The sequence below is a fragment of the Fusarium verticillioides genome, chromosome 5 (genome assembly GCF_000149555.1).
Source record: "Fusarium verticillioides 7600 chromosome 5, whole genome shotgun sequence".
Classification (NCBI taxonomy): Eukaryota; Fungi; Ascomycota; class Sordariomycetes; order Hypocreales; family Nectriaceae; genus Fusarium; species Fusarium verticillioides.
The window spans coordinates 3,051,407-3,073,427 of NC_031679.1; the positions used below are offsets into that span (position 1 = coordinate 3,051,407).

A 22,021-nucleotide genomic window follows, 5' to 3' on the forward strand; every position below is an offset into this window, starting at 1 on the left:
ATCCGACGTGCATGAAGAGGCTTCACTTAGCATCTCAACAACTCCCAATCATTAGCCCGCCGCTACATATCGCCCTGCATGTGCCCTCGGCCAAGTCTGCCTTTGCTTTTCTCACCTCTAGTCTATGATGTCCTTCATCTAAATTTTCACTCTCCCTCTTATGCATCTCCAATTCCTCGAACCATGGAAAATATCACCCGAGATATCACGCCCAAATGATTCCTCTTGTGACATGCCATGTTAACCCTCCTCTCTCCCCACTACAAAGCCCAGGAGGTTACAAGAGGTGACCTTGTCATCGCCTCGACGGCGTTCGGCTTCACGCTTGGTTTCGGATGGTTGACTGTCTTCAAGGCCATTAGGCAGACCTGGCAGGTGTATCAGCGCCATGGCCGGCGGGTGTTTCGAAATGCGTATATTATTATGGTCTGGGGGGAGTTGACGGTCTGTACGATTTTTATGGTTATTTGTATCTTGCATTTACTGGACGTTATACCCCCAAGGTGAGTTATCCCATGTTGGGCGATGAGAGTGTTCACTGACAGCAACTACAGCTTTGCATTTTATTTCACAATTCGTAGGTTTACAGTCTCTTCAATATGGATTTTACTGACCGCTTCTCAGTTACGACATGGGCTCTTCAGGTACGAATTTCAAAGTCATCCGCGCGAACCGCCAAAATTAACACTATCCCGATAGGTCCAATTCCTCCTCCAAATCATCGTCAACCGATGCGGCATCCTCCTCACCAACAAAAAGAAAGCTTACCGCCTCAAAGTCCTCATCGGCACACTTATAACGGCCGTTAATATTTCCGTCTACTGCATATGGATTCCGGCGCGATTGCAAGTATCGGACCGATACATTCACATCAACGAGTGGTGGGACCGATGCGAAAAAGTCATCTATCTCATTGTCGACGGCTGTTTGAATTTCTACTTCATCCACATCGTTCGCAAAAATCTTATTATTCACGGCCTTACGAAGTACAAGAGGTTGACGCATTTTAATATGTTTATCATTGGGTTTTCCCTGAGCATGGATGTCCTTATTATTGCCATGATGAGTTTACGAAATACCTTTGTGTATGCCCCAACCCCCAGGGCCCCGACTTACACGGAACATGCTAACAGCTCACAGATACATGCAGTTTCATCCACTAGCATACACTGTAAAGTTACACATTGAGATGTCGATGGCGGATCTCATACGCAAGATTGCTCGCGACAAGCATTGCGGCATCATAGCCGACGGCACATTCTCGAGTAGGCTTAGCAACGGGACATATCATCTAGAAGATGTCCAAGCGTTAGACAGCCAAACGAGACTGGCAGAACGAGGCGAGAGAGGAAGTGTTTCGAAACCAAGACGCATGTTTCGTTCTTGTTCACGGCGGACTGGAGAATATGACAGAGATGACTATCCAGAACCGTGTTGATGATGATACCAATTAGCCAAAATATACGAATACGTTGAACACAAGTGTGATATGAGATTTCTGCTTTCGCAAAGAGTAATCAATGAGTGCAAAGTCAATTTGTCTCTTTTATCGTTCTCTATTCATTAGGATGAGTAGCAGCTTTGAGTTTGCAGCCCTCTATCTACTGAGTCTCGATAGAGTCAATATCCAACTCCTCATTTCTTCGTCTGATAAGCAGCTTAGCCTGGAGATCAGGTAAATACATCATCCCAAATCCAGACGGCTTAGGAACCACACCATCCGCCAGCTTCCAATCATACTTCAAGAGCATATGACACAACGCGATCTTGATCTCATTAGCCGCAAAGAATCGCCCAGGGCACGCATGATTGCCATGGCCAAAGCCCAGATGGTCAAAGCTAGTGCTGACAAGATGAGGGTGCTTGTCCTGCTCAGATGCCTCCCTCATTCGCAAGAAACGATAGCCGTCGAATTTTGCAGCTTCTTCATAGTAATCGCCGTTCCACATGTGAGTTGTATCGCAAACAATCTTTTCTCCTTTCTTGATCAGGTCGCCATTTGGCAGAGTAATGTCTGCCATAGCCTGCCTTCGGAAGGAGCCTGGAAAAGTAGTTAGACGCAAGATGATGATTGAATGATACTTGGTGAGATACTTACCGAGTAAAACTGGTCGCAATCTCTGAGACTCTTTGATGACGCTATCCATGAGCTTCAGATTATACAGGGCTGTCTTCTTGAGGCCCTCTGCAGACAGCACATTTGTGATCTCTTCGCGGAGAGGCTGGAATAACTCTGGGTGCTGGGCAATGTTGAAAAGAGTTTCCATAAGCAAATCGGACGTTGTGTGGATAGCCACGAGTGACAATGAGATTTGTAGGAGTGCTGGGTTACGTGTAGAACCTTCTTTCTTGTACCACTCAATCGAATCGTCAAAGGGCGAGGGCTTTCCCTGTGCTTCGGCCTCTGCTGAGATAACACTGCGACGCTCAAGATGGGGCTTTAGACATCGGATTGCTTCATCCAATTTCTTACGCAGCGTCCAGCATGATGGAAGGAACCAATGCACAAAGGGCCGTGACCATCGAGGATACGTCCGCAGAATGTCACCCGTCTTGAAGGACTGAACGGTATAGTCACCGCTGGCTCTGACCCATTCGTCGTCGCGGCAGAGGGATTCACCCATGAATACTCGTGATGACATACGCGATACGATACGGACTATATCATGTTGAGGGTGCATTTCATGCCATTCTACAACGTCCGGCAAGATTAGTCTCTATTTGACCCTGAAAGTATTTGCGGAGGATACTGACCAGTGGAGTCCGTAAGAACTTGACGAAAGGCCAGAGATGCCTCGTTAGAGAGTGGTGCCGTGAGCTTGGCTGAGCCAAAAGAGTCAGTACGTAACAGGCCAAGGATGAACAGAAAACTAACTTAAAGATTTGGTCAAATACTTGGTAACAACTTTTGAAATGTTTGGGTCAGAAACAAAAGGCTCAAATCCAGGAACATATGCGTGAGAGTCCTGCTGAGGGTCAGTCACTGCGTATCGAGTCACTATCAGAAGTGAAACGTACATCTTCAGCAGGGATCGTAAAGTCCAGTTGCTTATGGCTCTTCAGCGCATCGAGAAACTGGGGTGGAATCACCACTACTTTTCCCCAGTCTGTGTAAGCCCTGTACGGCTGGTCCTTATACAAAGCTCTGCCATTTGTGAGAATATTCTTGCTGTCGATAATGAAGTCCTGAGTTACACGGTTGCTGGTAAGCTCTAGTGATCTTTTCGGATTCAAGACCGGAAACTTTGTAAGATGGCCGAGTAAAGAGTATCGTACAACAAAGAGAGTGAATAGAGTGACGCCACAAAAGACGGCATACTGGGGGTTGCCCAGAAGGAGATCTAGATATGACGCCATGAGAGAATATTGCTGAACTCTTGGACTGTTCTGTCCACAGCTTGATGAATAGATCTTCCTCTCATGATGTACAAAATTTATACTTCGAGATCCGATATACGATCGACAGAACTGAATCTGCAGTGGCTAGATGATCTGCAGTTAGTGCCGCCCGAGGACCCGAAGCTCATATGACGGGGACCTTCAAGGGCCCGACCCCGAGCATCTCCTCAACTACCGACGCATCTCAAGTGGATATTTCGTAAAAGATTGGCGAAATTACTCCATGAAACAGACTCGCTCCGATTGAATGACTCACTTGAGTGGGTGATGTAACGGTATCGACGCGCATGCATGCAATGCGGTGGAGAGGCGAGCATCTTGATCAGGACAGGTTATGTGCACGGGCATGACCGCTGTGGACCCGCCGTATTCGTTTGGCGAAAGATCAACCAGTCTGGAACGAGGTTACAAATAATCACTGTTAAAATACGAGGATTCATGATGAGCTGCTTGGCAAATATTCCCGTCTTGGTTGGCTGCATGAGCGTTGTCTCAAGTTGGGTTACAGCCTGCAACTGAGCGTCTATATCTGCAAGTTCCGCGGACTTCAAGTGCAGCCCGAGCCATTCACGAATGCCAGTTCCAAGGACAATTGTTCGGGTTTTGAGACAGAAAGAGTCCGAAAGTGTTGATGGGTGTCTCTCTTCGTAAGGTCAGGGTCTATCTTGTGGCATGAAACCTACCATATAGTTTATTGAGATATAATAAGATAATTGGAGAAGAGCTGAACTACACTAAGACCGGCAGTTTACTAAAGATTATCTCAGGTCAGGTCCACGGTAGCAGCAAAATGATTCGGCTAGTTGATTTTCAAGGACGGCTAATCTACCCCCTGATACTGCTTATAGCAAATGGCTTCATACTGGACGAGTAGAATAGGTGCCAGCTTCTGTATCCTTACGGACTAATTTTACATGAAAAAGGAAACGAGCGATCAAGTACCGCGGTCTGCAGTCCTGTGAACCCTGCCCAGTCGGTGCCTCATCACGCCACTGAATTTATGATTAGCCACCATGCTCTTAACTCAACCGTTTAACTATTTTTACCCCGAGATAGGGGTTTCTGAGCAATCCGGTACCGATAGTTTGCCAGGTAATTGGCAAAGCTCGCTGATCAATATCTTATGATGAACTTCAAGACCTTGCTTGCATAGGATTATTGGATCCCCTGCAATGGGGAGAACATCTATTAGAACAATTCTTGTAAGGGTGATCTTACGTACTTCAGATCATGACTCAGTAGGTTGGCTTCTCGTTCTTGAAGACCACACAATTACGGCAGTGACGGCGTAAAGAGACTGTAGTTGGATTCAGCAGGTAGGTTGCATAGACTTGAAGTGTATATACTCACCCCACATATGTAGTAAGGAACGCCTCCTACCAGAAATGGTAGGTCTTCGTTAATACTCCACTGATAGATCGGGTATAAAGCACCAATCCCGAGCAATGTTCCGGCGCTCTCGATCGATGCCAAAGTCATCATGACAGTTCCTGCATCGGAGCTGCTGAAGCCACACGATGCAAAGGCAAGCAGGCTCAGATCAGTTGCAACACCGAGAGTATTTACCACAAGGGCTTGCAATGGTTTCAGAAAGTGACATATTTAGCTTTTGGGTACGACTTACCTGCTGTGATGGAGCGCAGAGACCCTGATAGACCTATCATGAAAGCACCAATGGAGATAAATAAAACGCTGATCTGGGCGGCGTGAAGGTTGATACTGTTAGGATATGAGACACTCGGTGCAGTGCGCAGAACAATGCCTGGTAGGATGATGCCAAAGATAGCAACGCTCATGACACTGCGGAGAAGCCACAAAGCTTCGGCCTAGATACAAGAGTTATGGGTTTGAAATCGGGGTAGAACTTCGCTTACGCACCTCGGCAGGACTAACGTCATCTCGATGCTGAATGTATGCTTTGAAAAGTGGTCGAGTTGATTTGCAAATAGCCATGAGGAGAAATACTTGGGGCAGAAATATGAGACTCGAAGTTTTGATCAGAGACCTCTTGCCAAAGCATTTAGACAAGTACTCCGTCACCGAGATGTCGAGGCTCTTAGGCTCAACATCGTGTTGGTGATTAGGCAGCAAGGAAGTGGACTCATCATGACTAGAATTGTTGCTCTCGTACGGCGCAGACTTCATTGAATCAGTAATCCCAAAACCAATGAGGCAGCAGGTTCCGGACAGTATCCCAGGCAAGAGGTGACTGGAATCGGCGAGTTTAGAGGCAAAGAATGGACCTAGAGACTGGGCTACGACTGAAACAGCTCCTGTGCAGTAGTAACTTGCGAACCTGAAAGCCCATTCCATTAGTGTTAAGTCATGTCCATCGGGATGTGAAGGATGGGGGAACAGACCGGTAATGAGTGGGGGCTTGATCATGGAGTATAGAGAGTATGAGAAATGCTGAGGCATGAGACCCTCCTCCGATACATCTTACTAGAGGGCCCACTACAGCAACCAAGATAGGCCATTGTTGTTCATAGCATACTATTACTATTGTTAGTTTTGAGTTTGTGGATGAACTGTTTGCTTGGCATCTGCATACAGCTCAACAAGGTGACGAGACTGGCGACAAGGATACTCGTGGCGTTAAGATTCATGGCATGATGCTTAGACCTGGTGTTGAGAACATAGCCAATCACAAATTGGCCTATAACATCTGTGCCTTATGTCAGTAATCAAGCCACTTTTAGCTGGAAATACCCTTACCAGAGACGCCTTTGAGCACAAGAGCCGCAGTCCCCAGGTTCCAATGACCTGATTGGGTGTGAGCGTTATCGGCGAGAGCGGGGAGAAGACTGTCGGTGATGGAGTCGCCTAAGGTCATGAGACCCAAGAAGACCAATGCCAAGCAGGCGGATTTCGTACCAGACCGCATCATGTTTACAGGAGTGAGCTAGCAAGACGGGGAATCAATTTATCGCAAGGCATTCTTGCGTATTTACCGGGCGCGAACACTGATGTCAGAGGAAAGGGACAAGTAGGAGGGAAAGTCTATTGGATAAAGGCCTCAGGAATGCGCAAGATATGAGGCCACCCCTTGCTTTGCGGCGGGCAGCAAATGCAACGACTCAGCGAACCTCGGGAAAGACAATCAGAATGGATGTCACACCAATTACAAGGATATTAGCAGCAGTGTGAACAATGCAACATGTTGTCCGATGTCACATTCAGGTATGCAGGGTGATGAAAACAGGCGAATCAGAGGCACCAAGGATCAATCAGGCTCTGGTATCCGTAGACTTGATTGAATTTCCGCAATTCGGTTCTTGATGGCCTCCATTACGCAGCTTCAAAAAAGTCGGAAATTCAATCGGAAAGCATTAGAATATACAGACTTTCATACTTTCCGACGCTAACAAGATATCACTCTGGCAGGGCGATGAGTATGAAGATGAATAATGATATAAGAGATCTGCGTAGCTGGCTTCCTTCCTACTGTAAAGAAGCAATAATTTGGATCATTTTTGAATACCAACGGAACTGCACATACCCAGCCAGCCAGCCAGAATAGCGCACTGCTACCTGATCTATCACAAAATGGGTGAGACAACGGAATATGTCAGTAAACAGGTCAGCAGCGCGCACCCGTTTGTGTAGCCAGTCGTGCTGACCATTGCTACAGCCTGATTCGAAGACCTCCAAGGAAAAGATTACACACGTCGCGTTGCACAGCCTGAAGTTGCTCTCGGAGCATGACACTCCAATCTCGATGTGGCTTCGGAGCGTGGACGACCCTTTTCCGTACACGCGACGCCGAAGCACAAATGAGAGCATGCCAAATGTGAAGCTGTGACGGGCTTTGTCTCACCAGCCACCAACTGCCAGCTGAGGTGCTGAGGCCACCTCATACCAGGAAAACAAGATGGGATTGTTGGCAAAGCAATTACGTTGGGCTTGAATTTATGGCGAAAAGATACCCAGATGAAGGAGTGAATATACAGTATAATACAATACGTAAGTGCCAAACAGCAATTCTGCCTTGCCCCTGAGCTAAGATCGCATACCCGTAGATCCACCCGATAGCATCGCAGCTTTACAGGGTTCATGCACGTTTACAGGGGCGCTTTGTAATGACGGCTAGATGAACGTACGTATCTTAGCCCGCCACCAGAATGGCGAGGGTAGTGGATAAAGGGAAGAGTAAGACGTCACAGCAGTGTTTTAGTTACCGGCTTTCAATATGAATATATAGTTCTATGGTTGATGATAAATATAAGAATGGGCTTTTAGTCTAGCCCAAAATTAATCTCTTGGTGTAGTGATAGTTCAAGCTCTCGACATCATCTCTCCGGAACTCATTTGGGACGTCCAGCTCCCCCCTGTAGTCTGTTCTTCGATTAGCATATGTCATTGCAAGTCTTGAGGGAGAATTACTCACTGGACTGGGGACTCTGCAGATCCTTTTGTATGCCCTCAATCAGTGACCGAGTATGGGGACTCTCACCCAGGAGCCCTTGATTTGAAGCCTTTGTCCAGTCTATGGCAAATGGCGCATGCCCATTCGTCACAATACGGAAATATGTCGTCAGTATATCTGCTATATGTCTGTTCTGGCCGTAGTAATCACAAGGGTCCCTTCTCAAAGGCCAACGGGTTCCCCCTTCGCGGTTCTTCTCGTACTCCCAGGCGTGCATGTTCCATGAGTCTTTCTCGAGACTGTGTAACAGTATAAAAGTTGTTAAAAAGATGGAACACCAGTACGTGCTTCGGTCACGGCGGAGGATCATGTCTTGGAGTTGTTCAAGAATCTCTCGCTCAAGTTCATCCATGCGGATCTCGAAGGCCTTGTCAAGTTGTTGGTTGACAAGTCGTGGGAGTAGTGTCTTTCCGAACCAACATCCAGGTATATCAAGCGGCCACATGCCTATGTCCGAAGCACCTTTCGTAATCGTCCAGGGATACTTGAAAAACACAGCCTGCATGGCCCAGAACCGCAGCGCAAGTCGTACTAAGCCGATCTGTGTTTCGAGTCAGTATACGCTATCCGCTGGAGAAGTCTCTGAAAGCAAAATCACGATCTACGTACCCCCTCTATACTCGGCGATTCTTGGAGTTCTGCACCTTGCGTTGTAGCAAACATAAGAATATGACTTGCTAGTCTATTCCTGTCTGTTTTTCGTCTCCCTTCATTCAATGCTAGATCGAATGCAAGACTATCACAATAGGCGTCAATCTTCTCCGGGTTGAGAGTACCGTCTTCCAGAGAAAACGCTGTGCTTTCAGCCCGCGGAGTTATCATGCCAGCTTCAGTCCCGCGAAACAGGACATGAGTGAGAGCATCCTGGTTGGCAGGGATGTACGGCTTCAATGTCACTTGCAACGTTGATACAAATCCATTTGAGATTTCGATAGTTACTGTATTAGAGGGTTCTATCGGGAACCATCCAGCGACATTGTCGAGTAAATATTGGATCCGTGTTTGGTACAAGCCTACAGTATCTTAGCACCGAACCTTCTGATAAACTTGATGACTGACTATGAAGTAGAGTTCGTGACCCTTTGAAATCCGCGGGTACACAGAGCTCCTGATACATAGAAGACAGACAAGAATCGCAAATTTTGGCGTTCCCAGAGCACTTTGACACTTGTGAGCTCTCTCGTTGAGTACGAAGATTTGCAACTCACTCTTCTTTTCTGAATCTTGCAGCGCATACAGCTAGGCCTTTCACTCGGTCTTCCGCGCCTTGGTTGCCTGTCAGATGGTTTTGCCCTGTTACCTTGTGTCACGCGATCAGCTTGGCCCATGGAACGCTTTGACGAAGGTCTGAAGCTTCGCTGGGGCCAAGAATCGTTGTGCCGTGCTGGAGGTATCGTGAGTCTTTGTCCCGCGTGCTTGGGCGCTACACCATGGTGTCTAAAAGCAGGACTAGCAGTGATAGTGTGTGTACTTCCCGTCGCTGAAGATTCAACGGAAATTCCATCAGGCCACGGCTCTTGTAAGGATGGACTATTAGCCGGGAGAGTAATAGTTCCGGATGAGGGAGTCGAAATGGGCATCTGTGAAAAGGGTCCATCGTCATAAATGGCATGCCCGAAGTCTGGAACTTCCAGAGTCTGAAAATCTTCGAGCCCAAAAGGCTGTTCATCGAGGAAGAACGCATCCAAGTCTGTCATCAATGGAACACCGTGGTTCATAGAGCCGTCATTTTCAGGAGAGAAAAGCGAAGCTCCAACGGCAGATACAAAGTCCTGGCAAATTATTAGTTCTATATTAACCTAGATGTAAGTGATACCTACATTAGAAGTGTAAAAGCCTTGGGTCCCTTGTGCTATTAAGTTGCCTGTAAGTCCATCAAGCTTGGACCTTGCGAGACTCTGAATGGCTTCCCAGGCAAGGTTCTTGTTAACACCAGCACCTCCGTGTCTGGAGACAATCGATGCAACAGCTTCTTCAACGGCGCTGCCTAATTCAGCGGCGAAGCGAACATGGTCTCGGCGGGAATCGCCATTCGTGTAGCTGAAAGGTCCAGTACCATCGCCTACGTCACTCGCAGATCGAGTTTCCCCACCGGGACCGGATATTATACTTGAGTTAGGTGAATAATGATGTGACATGACTAATTGCCAGCGAGTGTGAATGAGAAAATTGTGTGATGGTTAGACCAAGTCGGTGAAACTGCCTGTGAACGCTTTACACATGTGCGAAGGTTGGTAGCACTCACTACAGTCGCAAGCTCCTCAGTGATTTCCTGTAACATTTCTTTTTACCATGTGATGCTCCTTAATCCATTGTTGTCCAAGAGAAAATGGAGGGCGTGACAGTGTCAGGCCGGACTACCTACGGAGGCTGCTCACTTGTAGAACATGATCGAGAAGGAGCTCATCCTCCGTTTGGTTGAGATTAACGACATGCATGTCTCAAGACGGCTTATTGCATGTGATATGGCTTTTGCACATCGATGCGTTGGATAGCTGCAAGGAGCCAGAATAAGCAATTTGCTGTCTTGGTGTGTTACACAACCAAGGATGAAGTCATATCACCTTTCTCGAGTGTCAGACCGGTTTCGAGGACCTGAGGAGACCTGGAAAATTGGAAACTTCTGTCTTATATCTGTTTTTATTTAAGGTTTAAGCGCAATGCTGAAATGTCCTAGCAAAGGGACTATATCATGCAGAAAATGACAAACATCTAAACCCCAAACAATAATGATGCCGGCCTGCATATGTTTGCCGCTCCGAAACGAGGCTGTGCAAGCCATTCAGCAAACGCTGACGCGGGCACATTTTTGAAGTCGGTGTGCAGGGGACCGCTGCATGGATCAGCCTGGAATCAGGATAAATGGAATGCCCATCACTCCATCAGTCTTTTGTACATGTTTCCGCTGGTCCGAGTACCTCTTTTTAAGTGACGAAAATACTTGGACAATTTTGGTGGATCTTTGCAGGCCTTTGGGCCATTTTATTCTGGTTCTTTGATTCAATATCAGAAGCTTCTGCGCTGCCCGAGAATAAGATACATTTACCATGCATAAACGATCTTAGAGCCTCATGATCCGAGGTAAAGCGGCCAGGTCACATCCATCTTCGACCAGTTTCATAGTTACAAGATACAATACATACTCGAAATTGAGGCTCCGCATGGAGCTTGATGTCATACAAGCCATGAGGAGGGTAGGCCTCAAGTAAGGCATCGGATATAACTGATGGATATGAGTGGTCGAATTACAGCATATAACCGGCAAATTATTGAACTGTGGAGGGGCTATCAACAGAGTTGGATGGTCAAGTGCTGATGTACTTGGGATGCAATGAATGCAATGAAGTTCAAGCTGTGAGCCTTATAGGATGAGGCCATAAAATATGATGTATCGAGGCCCTCGTTCTAGCGCTATCGGAAAATCTCAACATTAGCTAAACCGGCTTCCAATAGTTCCCACGTTTTCCATTTGCACAACAGCTTACCAACATGTGGCACATTGACGTATTCAATAGCTTGTCGACACTCGGCCAGTCCAACAAACTTCTGAGCGAACGTTTGGCCAAGCTTGGAGACAGATCTGACCTGGCAGAACTGAGGTGAGGTCCTCCAATTGGTGTTTGCCAGATATTCCTTCTCATGATCAATACAGAGATATCTTTCAGCAATTTGAGGTCACTGACACGGTTGGCCTCGCCCTTCTTCACAAACACTTCTCCATTGAAGAAGGTGAACGTGTTGTGGAATTCGGACACGTTTCAACCCCTTGGCCTGTTCCCCCTGATGGTAGGATGGCTGGAGGCTATCTAGTTCCACGATCCTGGCGCTTTTGGGATGATATGCTGGAGCCTTATGAGTTTGGCTTCAACCATCCTGGTCAAGAAGAGTACAAGGACGTTCCCTTGCCTGTTGGGTTTGTGGAACGGCTTCGTGCCTTTTTGGCCGAGACAAATCTCTTGGATGTGTTGGGCATCTGCGTCATTGGTGAAGATGAAATCGTGGGCCGCATCGAGAAGAATCGAGGCCGTGTCAACTTCACTGTACCTGCCTCTAGGCCTGAGGACCTCAGCGTTGACCTCACCCCAAGCCATAGCCCGTCTGTCTGGTCCTTTGATTGCAAGAGTGGCCTGAATGATTCCACGATCAAACTTGCCCGGGCTTGTTGGGTCTGTCCAAAGCATGTATAACCGTACTATGAGATGTTGAGTGTAGCTAGTTCAGGTAGTCAGAACATATCCATGCGATTCCGAGAAGATCTTTCATTCAGTCAATATTTGTTTGATGTTCATAAAGAACTTTCCTGACGCTTGTAACCCTTTCGCGTGAGCGCCCGCTGTCTCCCTCACTGTATCAGATTTTCGATGCAAGCCATACAAGGAGTCCAAGTACGAGAAGATACGACAGCTGAGGCCATGTTAGCTCGCCACGACTGGATTGCATGCTGAATCGATGTAACTTACTGCTGAAACCAAGAAAGGAAGCCCAATATCGTAGTTGATGCCCAAAGAATAGGCAACTCCCATGATGGGCGTGCCAATGAGGCTACCAATCGTTCCCGTCATAGAGACTACCGCGAACAACCGCCCTGAAAAGGCATTCTGCACATTGGAAGCAAGGAATGATCGCAATGTGACGGTCATGCTTGATCCCAGAACCGATAGCGCAAATCCAAAAGCAACTGTCGCAAGGTTTGGTGCGGCTGCGACAACGAGGGTGCCCAATGTACAACACAGAGCACCAGATGCAGAGAGTGTAAGATCTCTGTTAGCACTTGGCCAATGCTGGTCTATCCAATAAGTTGCAAGCGGCAGGATAACAAAGTATAGAAGAGACGACATGATTGCGCGTAGTGAGAACAGAAGCCCGGCCTGTGACATTGTCAATTATAACATCATCAGTTGAGTGAGCGAGCCTACCCGGGCCATGGTCTCTCCAAAGCGTAGAGATACCCAAGGGATTAGATAGTTCGTGGAATCCCTTGCTACCTGGAAGAAAAAGAAGCAGATAAAACATATACTGAATATGACAGCTCGTGGAGGGAGCTGGTCTCTGGAGGTGTGCTCCAAGTCAGTGTCTTCGCGATCCGAAGCGCTGTCGACACTGAGAAGTGACTCGGTCTCAACTGGCGACGACCCAACGCCCTCCATGCCGCTCACTGTAGTCTCACGAAGATGGCTCGCTGGAAGAAACATCAAAGAGAAGACCACGAGTGCGACAGCAAACGGAATCCCGAGGTGAATGGTCATCGTCATTGTGCCAATAATTGGCCCTAGAAGGTCTGCGATCCCTGATGTCGCTTCCATAATCGAGAATGCCGCTGTTCTACGACGGTCATGTCAGTTCTGGGGCTGGGAATGGTTAGAATTGCGGTATACCTTTGTTCTGGCTTGACACTGTCGCTAACGGCACTGAAAACAAGTGTACCAGTCACCCATGGTCCTCCTCCTAAGAGTATAAACGCTGGCGAGAGATAGAAGCCCCAGAGTGGAAAGTTATGCTGCGATCCTATCACGATGAGTAGACCTTCTTCAAGCGCGATAAGGGACGCCATACCTACTATTGCTACGCATCCCCAGTATAGAACATTACTGGTGGCATTCAGCATGAAAGCAAGCCGAATGCCGCCTTTGTCCCCAAGCATTCCCATGGGAACTTGCATCATCGTCGCTTTGCACCGTTAGCTTCTGCCTCGGAGGGCTATCGAGATTTTGCATACCAGCCAATGTCGACAGTGTTGACAGCACAGTTATCACGAACGCGAAGTGCACTTGTACCTCCTTGCTCCTGCAAAACTCATCTGTTGGCTCTCCATTAAGAGGTTGTCCTTCGTTCTCAAAATGGTGCCGACAGACGGCTGTCTCTAGAAGCATTGGCGAAGGTGCAGCAAGGATCGCACAACCGAGCTCCACGAGAAACAACAGAAGTGTGCATAGCCAAAAGTTCATGGGATACTGCCGAAAGCCCCTGACATAATTTATCGTCGAGATCGGTAGCGTACGCTTGCGATGTTCATGTCTCACTTTTATAGGCATTTTGTGAGGATGGAGTCTTGTCCTGGCGTGTTTGGCATCAAGTGTTCGGATTTTCGCGGTGAAGTGAGGGCGATAATCTTATCAGGCTGCGAGCGCAGGCCGCCTTTTAAAACATCTTACGTGCATGATAAGAGGGCTTACATTCATTGTAGGTGGCTGGCGAATCACACCGAGTAGTAATCTGAAACAGGTGCATGTGCATATGCATTCAGGCTATACCGCTATAACAGACACGGATACGTTGTCATCCAGGTTGTAAGCGTGAGGTAGGATTTCGCATTGGGCTTTTTAATTGCTTGTATGCCCAACGACGTATTCATTGCCTTGCTACAGGACAGGGAAAATGTCTCCAATATCCTGCCTACCTTTGATAGCCAGAAAGAGGCTGTTCACTACTATCAAAAGTGACAAGATTGTATCAAACTTTTCAGAGGGGTCAACAGATACTTGTTTCAACATTTCGTCACTGGAAATCCGCGGTCAGTTCTGTGCGAGCTGCGAGCTTTCGAATCACAGCGATGAAAGTCAGTGGATGGTGGTGGTGAGGATCAGTGGACTTTGAGTAACGTCCTTTCACATTAAGTTAAGGTGCCAGAATAAGCTGGTCTAAAGCTTTACTAAGATACTCTAAACTTACCTAGTCTTTTTTATTACTTAGGTAAGGTAGAAAACGAGATTTAGTCACAAAAGAATGTTAAGAATTGTGTGTCATGACGCTGTTATATTGATTGATGATTGAAGCTTATGACACGTCTGAAGGACACATATCAAGCCACCGCTGTTATATTGATGTTTATCAGATGTACGAAACACCTTTACCACTTGGATGAACATATATCCGGCGAACAACAGCACTGTCCCGATGACTGCCACATCCCCAACTCACCCCGTGTGTAATGTCGCCTCCGCCTCTTCCTCATCGTGACTTCCGCTGCCAGGGGCGGTCGACGGCGGTTGTTGCCAGGCTGGCAATGTCAGCCGACCGCAGACCCCTGGGTGCTCCCGCTGAGCTACTAAAAGAAGCAGGGCAGTTAGAATCTCGTCTGTTGGATCAAATTTTAGGTGAGGTTTTATTAAAGAGTTCGACTTACGGAGGGGCGTGCACACCCTAGGCACGCGCCGTGGCATTAGCTCAGTTAGCATCAGTGAATCGGGATATAGAGTATCTGTGAATCAGGGTATAGAGTGTTTGCGAAGCACGAATAGATAGGATGCACTTACAAATCTGGCATTTTGATGTCCTTGAAAGGAAAAGAAAAAGAAAAAGGAGACCGAGGAAATGAAATCAGTTATATTGATACTCGTCTATCTGAGTGGGAAAGAACCATTCGAGAAAGTTTGATGAACTTGAGCAAGTTCAACCATAGTACCTATTCGAGCAGGTCAACTGTCTCGCCTTCCTCAGTTCCCAGCTGTTCCCATCCCTTTTCCATTCCTTGAGTGATGTGGTCCTTACGAGGCCACGGCCATAAGCCTTCCAAAGGAGTGTCGTCCAAAATGTAATTTGCGTTTTCTTCCTCGCCATCTATCAAGAAGTGATATGCCCGGGTTTCTTCTTTAGACGACTCCCGGGCCTCACAGCGAAATACTTTATCTGCTGAGAGATGCTCGACACGGAAGTTTGTTACAATAGGGAGTCTAAGTGTCGTGACCACTAAATTCCCTTCCCAACCGGGGCCGGAAAGAGCAAAATGACGGTCATAGCAGTGCGTCTGGTATTCCTGTGGGTCGGGACGCATCGTCAAGCAACTTTCCTGCACAATGACATTGTCCTGAGACACGTACAGTCCTTCTCTCATTAAGCTGACAATATCTGTTGTGGAAAGTTCGAGGTAGGCTTCCCAACCTATGTCCAGTTGCACTACCGGAGGTTCCTGCCTCAATAAGTCGGGGTCAGATCCAAACCACAATTCCACCTTCCATGCTTTGGGTGCTGTGACTTCTTGGTAGGTAGGGGGGGGGATGTTGAGTGGCAGGTGCTTCAGCGACCTCTGCGTTGGCGCTAGTTGATGGAGGCCTTGAGGATGAAGAACCTTCGGCTTCTGGAGGGTTTGGGGGAGGGTAATCTTGGTATAAAAAGTTGAAAAGGTTCATGTTGTCTGCTGTCGGTTCAGGTTTTGTGAAATCCGTGGTCGCAATTAGGTGAAAAAGAGTCTCCGGTGATAAAAAGGAAAGGGATTCATCTAGTGGAAAGAAGGCTACTCCATGCTCTTATATACCCACCAGGCGTAGTCAATCTTCAGCATAGACTTTGTAGAAGCATTTGCGTGGCACTGTGATTTGCAGTTGAAAGACCTTATGTCGCACACAGAACTTAGTATGGAGCTTTCTCTTTAACATGCTTTCTTTGGTCATGGTCACCTCCACTTAGGGGGCAAAAAAACATTACACCTTAATTTAGGGTGTTAAAGTAAACTTATCAAAGAGTCCCCGAACTTTAGGCTGAATTTACGTAAATAATTTCATCGCTTAGGGTCAAAGTCCTGTAAATTCTTTCATCCTTTAGCCTCCGTGCATTCTAGCTGTGGATGTTCATGGATGCAACAAACCACTTTACTTTTCAATTGCGTCATAAAGTGAGTTCTATCTGGAACGTCTCGGAATTAGGCTCGTGACTGAAACTCATTCTTTGAAGTATGTTTTGGTATCCAGCCATCCATTGTAAGCTCAAAAAACAAAATAAACTTCCTCCGCCGAACATATATATATCAGCTTGACCGCCAACTTACACTCAATGACATTTTCCGTATTCGCCATTCATTATCTTATTTTTCCCAAAGCCTCACTACCCTACAAAAGCAGACTTGAAAGATGTCCCCTTCTGTCAAGACAAGGATCCTCATTCTGTCAGATACTCATGGATTACGTTTCGAGGGGGACAGGAAACCACTCCTCCCAGTCGACCTTGTCATCCATTGCGGTGACCTCACGGAAGATTCTAAACTGAAAAGCTTCCAAGAAACCATTCAACTTCTCAAGGCAATCGATGCCCCTACCAAGATTGTCATTGCAGGAAATCATGACTTCTCTCTTGACGATGGGGTCTTCAAGGATAAGATTGCAGAAGCAAGCAGAGTAGCACAAGAGGACCTTACGCAAAGCATCAAGGATGAGTACGGAGACTACGGCGAGGCTAAGAGGCTCTTCACCGAAGCAGACCATAGTATCATATTCCTCGACGAAGGAACGCATGAGATTCACCTCCAGAATGACGCATTGATAAAGGTTTATGCCAGTCCATATACTCCTGCAACAGCCGGCAGCACAAATTGGGGCTATCAGTACAATGGGGCCCACGAATTTGCTATTCCAAAGGGTATCGACATTGTGGTGACACATGGCCCGCCGCATGGCATAATGGATATGACACCAGAAAGGCAACGCATTGGTTGCCCTCAGCTATTCTCTGCCACTGCAAAAGCACAGCCCCGAATCCACTGTTTCGGACATGTCCACGGCAGTTGGGGTGCAAAGATCGTTTCTTGGCGACCCAAGATCTCGGAAAATCCATCCCATTTCAGCGACATCGATAATGCAAAATCGAGAATTGTCGAGAGTCTACCACGCTTACAAGGAACCCAGTGGGAGTCCCCGGAAGACAGCAAAGCTCGGGAAGAAAGGCTACAGCGATATGAGTCTCAGAGGTGTTGTGTCGCCAGTTACTGCCAGAGCGACGAAGAGCGACTGGCTCCAGAAGAGACCATATTTGTCAATGCGGCACTTATTGGAAGCAAGGGACTCACGCAATATCCGTGGCTTATAGAAATTGATCTCAATCCTAAGTCATAAGAAGACTCGGGTTAACTTGGCAAAGTTTAGGATATCTCTGCTAATCTTAGGCTACCTTTGTCGAGTTTAGGATACGTTTTGGTTTTATCATGAGTATCTCTGATTCTCGTTATATCAATTAAAAAGAGCATAGAGACATAAATAAGGGTCTTTCGGTCTAGCCGATTCAATATATGTACTATGGACATGGCATCAAATTTCTACTATAGAAGAGAGAAGCAGTGGCCTAATGATTGACAGAATAACCAGTTTACCAGAGGGAAGTGCTCCTTTTGCCAAATTTGTGACTTTCGAATGCTCAGGCTTAGCAACGTCCGTTATCGCCCATGAATCTGCCGGTGTCTGAAGCGCCACAGAAGTCGAGGCCAGGTGAATAGTTCATGTAGCCACAACCAATCGTGTAAAACCCGATGGAAGACGGTACTAACGTTCCTGGCACATACCAGCCACATCTGTCGGTGATCCGCTCAAGAAGACCGGCGTAATTGGTGGCGGTCATTGGATACTGACCGTCAGTACAGCAAAACGCAACCTGTTCCGGTGTAAGTAAATAGTCGAGAAAACGCAAGCACCCGTCAACTTGAGTACAAATGCATCGGATAGCGGGCATCGAAAGCTACTTACCACATCGCCCCAAATGGAATACCAAGCCTGAGTAACCTCGCCCACGCCGCCGTCAGAGTTAGTGAACTGTGCTTTAAGCATGTCGACTGCGGTATCGCAATTTCCATGGTTCATGGAAAGACTAAAATATGGAACAAATAGGTTAATCATGAACTTGACTGAGAAGAAGATGTCAATGTTTGTACATACCCACATCCACAGTACATTTCCGGCTGGCTTCGGTCCCATCCACCTTCATCTTTCCACTGGCGGGCCTCCACCTTAGATGAAGGTGCTTTTGGGATTACAGTGGTAGAGTGGTCAACTGTGAGTCCTTCATAGACTTCAAGACCTTGATCGTTGACATGAACACTGTATACACCATTGGGCAGTTTTTCGGGCATTGTGAATGCCGTGCAAGCAACGATCGACTGCAGAAGAAGAATGGTGGATGTAGACTTCATGATAAACAGATATGTTGAAATGTAGAAGGTGTTGGTAAAGAAGAGTCTGAGACTGAAAGTGATTGACAAGAATTCAACGTCCATGAGTGACAAACTCCAGCCTTTTATATGCCTCTTTCTTTCGTCCTTGAGAATAGTATTCATGAGGCACAGCGATATGTTTACCAAACTGAGATTAGAACTATACCGTCGTGCCTCATGTCTCCTATTTCGTCTGGGAAAAAAAAACAAAAGATCTCGGTAGATTCCAGCCTTGTTATCTAAACGGATAGAGCGCCATGCCGTCTTATCCGCCTCGTGTGAAGGGCCAATCATACAAAATATTCATGTGATGGGATTGGCTGAAATGAACCCGCAAAAGCCGCTAGCCAGCTCCAGGGTCAAGAGGTCCTTCACGATGCGGCTGAATGCTCTTTATGTAGCATCTAGGTATATAACCTCATCACCTATGCAGCGGCCGCCTCTCAACTATTTAATACGTATCCATGTAATTGCAGATTAATAGTTTATTGAGCTCGGTCGGTGGGATGCTAGCTTGCGGCAGAGTATTCCTTCGCGTCACAAAAATACCTCGATGAGCATGGAGTCAACAAAGTCTAGAATGTTTATATCTTTGAGACTGATGCTAATTGCAGTCAAATCTCGCTACCAATTGCAGACTCTGATTTCAGACGCGATCAAATGATACATGGGTGCAGGCTTGGGGTGCGTCAAGCGGAAGTGGCATTCATGATTTTCCTCGGCATTATCGATTTTCAGACTATAATACAATTAAATCATTCCATCTATGATAGTGATATGCTATCCTAAACCAGAAGCGGCTGTTGTTATCTCACTCTCGCTGTCCAAATTGTCACTAGTTAACCAGCTCCCAATCCGCTTCGGCCCATGGCCTTCCATGCGTCTCCTTTGCCAATTCAGACATTGACATCCATGTCGATAGACCTCCATTTACCTGCACAAGATCATTCTGGTTACCTATACCGTCAGTAGAGTGATGGATCTTGCCCTCGCCCATTAAGAAACGTAGGTACCGCTCAGGCGTAGGCGATAGCTTTGCTAGGACACTGGCCTTATAGCTTTCAAGCGGCACACTCGTCACTTGGATGCGGCCAGCCCCGTTCGCTTCCATGATCTCTGCTATCTCAGCCATAGATTTGCTATCGCCGCTGAGGTGCACCTCAGGCGGTATGTTACCGACTGGTTGGCTTGCGAGTATGGCGAGCGCCTTACCAACGTCATACATACTCGTGTACGAAGTCTTCTGCCCCGGATCTCCTATGGCCTCGTATTTACCGCGCTTGGTATCGAAACCAAACCATGGACCGATTGAGTCCTCGAGGAATAGGCCAGCATAGACGCGACATATGCTTCTGTCGGGGATGAGCTCTGATGCAAGCTGGAAATGCGCCTTCTTAGCGTCCCATTCTTCATGTGCAAAGTCGTGCACATAGTGGTCAACACCAAACTCAGAAGGAAAATAGAGCTTTACGCCGGAAGCAGGAATGCTGCGAAGAAGGCTCTCTTTGAAGTGGTGGCCACTGGGTCCTATACTGTACCCGAGAACGAATTGTGTCAGGTTTTGTCACGATCAATCTGAAGAAGACGTACGTGTTTATCAAGACATCAACTCCAGCTAGTGCCTCTTTTAAAGTATCCTCGGTATACAGACGCAATGACGCGCCGTGTTTAACGAGATTCTCGGCCTTGGGTGACCGGGAGCGTGCCAGGACTATGATGTCATGGAACCTATCGCGGAATGGCTGTTGGAGAAACCCCTCAGCAACTTTGGCGCCGAGATTACCAGTCGCACCGGCTATTGCTACAGTTGGAAGAGGAGGCATTTTCTAAGATGAGATGATTGTAGATAGTATGACTCGATAATTGGGATGCGAGGAAATGCTTTGTTGGGGAATAATATCTAACCTAGAGGCAAGATTTATGCTTCACGTTAGGCTATGACGTAAGCTTCTAATGCAGGGAGCAATTTACTATTCATGTCATCTCTATTTCATCTAAATATTAACCTATTAAGTTTTCTTTGTATAGATGATAAGAAGTCAATATTATGCTAGTGATTAAGAGGTAAATAATTACACCTTATCCATATAATCAGAGCCATCTTGGACCCTAGGTTAGATAAGGTATATATGGATTGATACCAGATGCTACAAACAAACTACATGCTTCACATGGTATTCATTACAAATCAACTGTGAGAAATTAAATTGTATGAGTCGGCATTCATATATTTTCCCAGCGTGGACTTGTAACAGGAGTGATGGTAGAGATTTCTCACTGGTGGGTTAGGAATTTAAACCAACAACATTGGCCACCGGACTCCAAGCCATACTGTTTGAGCCTTGGTCATTCTTGAATAGTTAGGCCTTTTGGCCTTGTTGTACTGCGTCTTTAAATATGGCGCATTTAGCTGCATATTTTTTCGATCATGCCATGTCCACAGGTGAATAAGAAGGACTTCTCCCTGTAGAGATTAACTGGCAGTTACACCAGTTTGATTCGAAGAGCCGAAACTGCAGAAAACTAGCTAATCTTACTGGTTTTGACTTCTGTTACTCCCTATGCTACAAGTGAACGTGATGGTAACAGCAAGGGCTTGACTATTGTGCTAGACGACAGGAAGACATCAGTGTCAAACGATAGGTACTTTCATGTCAATAAATAGTATCTGATATCATTACTTACTAGTTCTCTTCAACGCGCACTCTTGGCCTATATGTGCTGCATCAAGACCCTAGATTAAGCTCAAGTAGTTAATAAGACTCCGTTCACACGCACAGATCACTTCCCCCAATAGGGTTCCAGACAATGCTGCAGACATGCTGGCTCAGTATTTCTATCATTGTATAGTTGTTGCCGCAGTGTCAAGTGTAGCATTCTCACAAACCGTAGCCGCGTGTTGTGAGCTGCACGGAGCAGCGCTTCGCCACCCTCATGATCGCGCCCGGTCTAAAGGAGCCATGAAGTGATCCTAATGAAGCAGACAGTATTGTGGATGTGAAGTCTTAAGAGAGATAAGTATGGAAATTAAACATCGCCTTCTAATCACAAGCCGGATGCATCGGCAGATGGCTGATTCGAGTATATTCCAGCTATCATGTAGTCCTGATAGAGAGCGCGGCTCGCGGCTGAGCTCCTATACAGCTGACTGGGAGCTATGGCCAGCAGTCAACAGTACAACGTCAATGGCACAGAGTGTTTTACGATGTCCAATCAACAGATGCAACGTCTAACTAGTTTGTGACGATGGCGTTACCCCTCAAAGGCTGAATCACTAAACCGCCAAG

The 22,021-nt window shown here is 46.8% G+C and overlaps 10 protein-coding genes across 11 annotated transcripts; 3 read left to right on the forward strand and 7 right to left on the reverse strand.

The window, feature by feature from the left end:
• Positions 1-237: 237 nt before the first annotated feature.
• Positions 238-1,454, forward strand: FVEG_09037 (hypothetical protein; the record flags this gene model as incomplete). The annotated part of the gene is made up of 6 exons (XM_018897948.1): positions 238-503; positions 555-577; positions 625-644; positions 700-1,085; positions 1,141-1,265; positions 1,318-1,454. 6 exons carry the CDS (start codon positions 238-240, stop codon positions 1,452-1,454), a joined length of 957 nt encoding a protein of 318 aa, XP_018755727.1.
• A 147-nt stretch (positions 1,455-1,601) lies between these two features.
• Positions 1,602-3,357, reverse strand: FVEG_09038 (hypothetical protein; the record flags this gene model as incomplete). The annotated part of the gene is made up of 5 exons (XM_018897949.1): positions 1,602-2,041; positions 2,099-2,692; positions 2,755-2,823; positions 2,876-2,966; positions 3,019-3,357. 5 exons carry the CDS (start codon positions 3,355-3,357, stop codon positions 1,602-1,604), a joined length of 1,533 nt encoding a protein of 510 aa, XP_018755728.1.
• Positions 3,358-4,112: 755 nt separating this feature from the next.
• On the reverse strand, positions 4,113-6,344 carry FVEG_09039 (hypothetical protein). Of its 2 annotated transcripts, XM_018897950.1 has the most exons (8): positions 6,115-6,344; positions 5,951-6,064; positions 5,760-5,892; positions 5,278-5,695; positions 5,024-5,225; positions 4,750-4,973; positions 4,622-4,696; positions 4,113-4,566 (listed from the first exon to the last, which is right to left on the reverse strand). In XM_018897950.1, exons 1-7 carry the CDS (start codon positions 6,284-6,286, stop codon positions 4,628-4,630), a joined length of 1,332 nt encoding a protein of 443 aa, XP_018755729.1. In that variant the 5' UTR covers positions 6,287-6,344; the 3' UTR covers positions 4,113-4,566; positions 4,622-4,627. The 2 variants fall into 2 exon arrangements, with proteins under 2 accessions (XP_018755729.1, XP_018755730.1); XM_018897951.1 differs by having other exon boundaries at positions 5,278-5,892.
• Positions 6,345-7,639: 1,295 nt separating this feature from the next.
• On the reverse strand, positions 7,640-9,963 carry FVEG_09040 (hypothetical protein; the record flags this gene model as incomplete). The annotated part of the gene is made up of 7 exons (XM_018897952.1): positions 7,640-7,734; positions 7,787-8,064; positions 8,104-8,366; positions 8,435-8,763; positions 8,885-8,984; positions 9,034-9,597; positions 9,646-9,963. The coding sequence occupies 7 exons, from the start codon at positions 9,961-9,963 to the stop codon at positions 7,640-7,642; spliced, it is 1,947 nt and encodes a 648-aa protein (XP_018755731.1).
• Positions 9,964-11,314: 1,351 nt separating this feature from the next.
• Positions 11,315-12,012, forward strand: FVEG_09041 (hypothetical protein; the record flags this gene model as incomplete). Its single annotated transcript, XM_018897953.1, has 2 exons — positions 11,315-11,424; positions 11,478-12,012. The coding sequence occupies 2 exons, from the start codon at positions 11,315-11,317 to the stop codon at positions 12,010-12,012; spliced, it is 645 nt and encodes a 214-aa protein (XP_018755732.1).
• Positions 12,013-12,175: 163 nt separating this feature from the next.
• Positions 12,176-13,857, reverse strand: FVEG_16506 (hypothetical protein; the record flags this gene model as incomplete). Its single annotated transcript, XM_018905728.1, has 5 exons — positions 12,176-12,229; positions 12,286-12,693; positions 12,742-13,147; positions 13,201-13,492; positions 13,542-13,857. 5 exons carry the CDS (start codon positions 13,855-13,857, stop codon positions 12,176-12,178), a joined length of 1,476 nt encoding a protein of 491 aa, XP_018755733.1.
• Positions 13,858-15,227: 1,370 nt separating this feature from the next.
• On the reverse strand, positions 15,228-15,951 carry FVEG_16507 (hypothetical protein; the record flags this gene model as incomplete). The annotated part of the gene is made up of 2 exons (XM_018905729.1): positions 15,228-15,670; positions 15,891-15,951. 2 exons carry the CDS (start codon positions 15,949-15,951, stop codon positions 15,228-15,230), a joined length of 504 nt encoding a protein of 167 aa, XP_018755734.1.
• A 717-nt stretch (positions 15,952-16,668) lies between these two features.
• FVEG_09042 (hypothetical protein) lies at positions 16,669-17,646 on the forward strand (the record flags this gene model as incomplete). The annotated part of the gene is made up of 1 exon (XM_018897954.1): positions 16,669-17,646. The coding sequence occupies one exon, from the start codon at positions 16,669-16,671 to the stop codon at positions 17,644-17,646; it is 978 nt and encodes a 325-aa protein (XP_018755735.1).
• Positions 17,647-17,950: 304 nt separating this feature from the next.
• FVEG_09043 (hypothetical protein) lies at positions 17,951-18,653 on the reverse strand (the record flags this gene model as incomplete). Its single annotated transcript, XM_018897955.1, has 3 exons — positions 17,951-18,178; positions 18,271-18,391; positions 18,460-18,653. 3 exons carry the CDS (start codon positions 18,651-18,653, stop codon positions 17,951-17,953), a joined length of 543 nt encoding a protein of 180 aa, XP_018755736.1.
• A 761-nt stretch (positions 18,654-19,414) lies between these two features.
• Positions 19,415-20,610, reverse strand: FVEG_09044 (hypothetical protein). Its single transcript, XM_018897956.1, has 2 exons — positions 20,325-20,610; positions 19,415-20,266 (listed from the first exon to the last, which is right to left on the reverse strand). The coding sequence occupies exons 1-2, from the start codon at positions 20,555-20,557 to the stop codon at positions 19,570-19,572; spliced, it is 930 nt and encodes a 309-aa protein (XP_018755737.1). The 5' UTR covers positions 20,558-20,610; the 3' UTR covers positions 19,415-19,569.
• Positions 20,611-22,021: the final 1,411 nt, after the last annotated feature.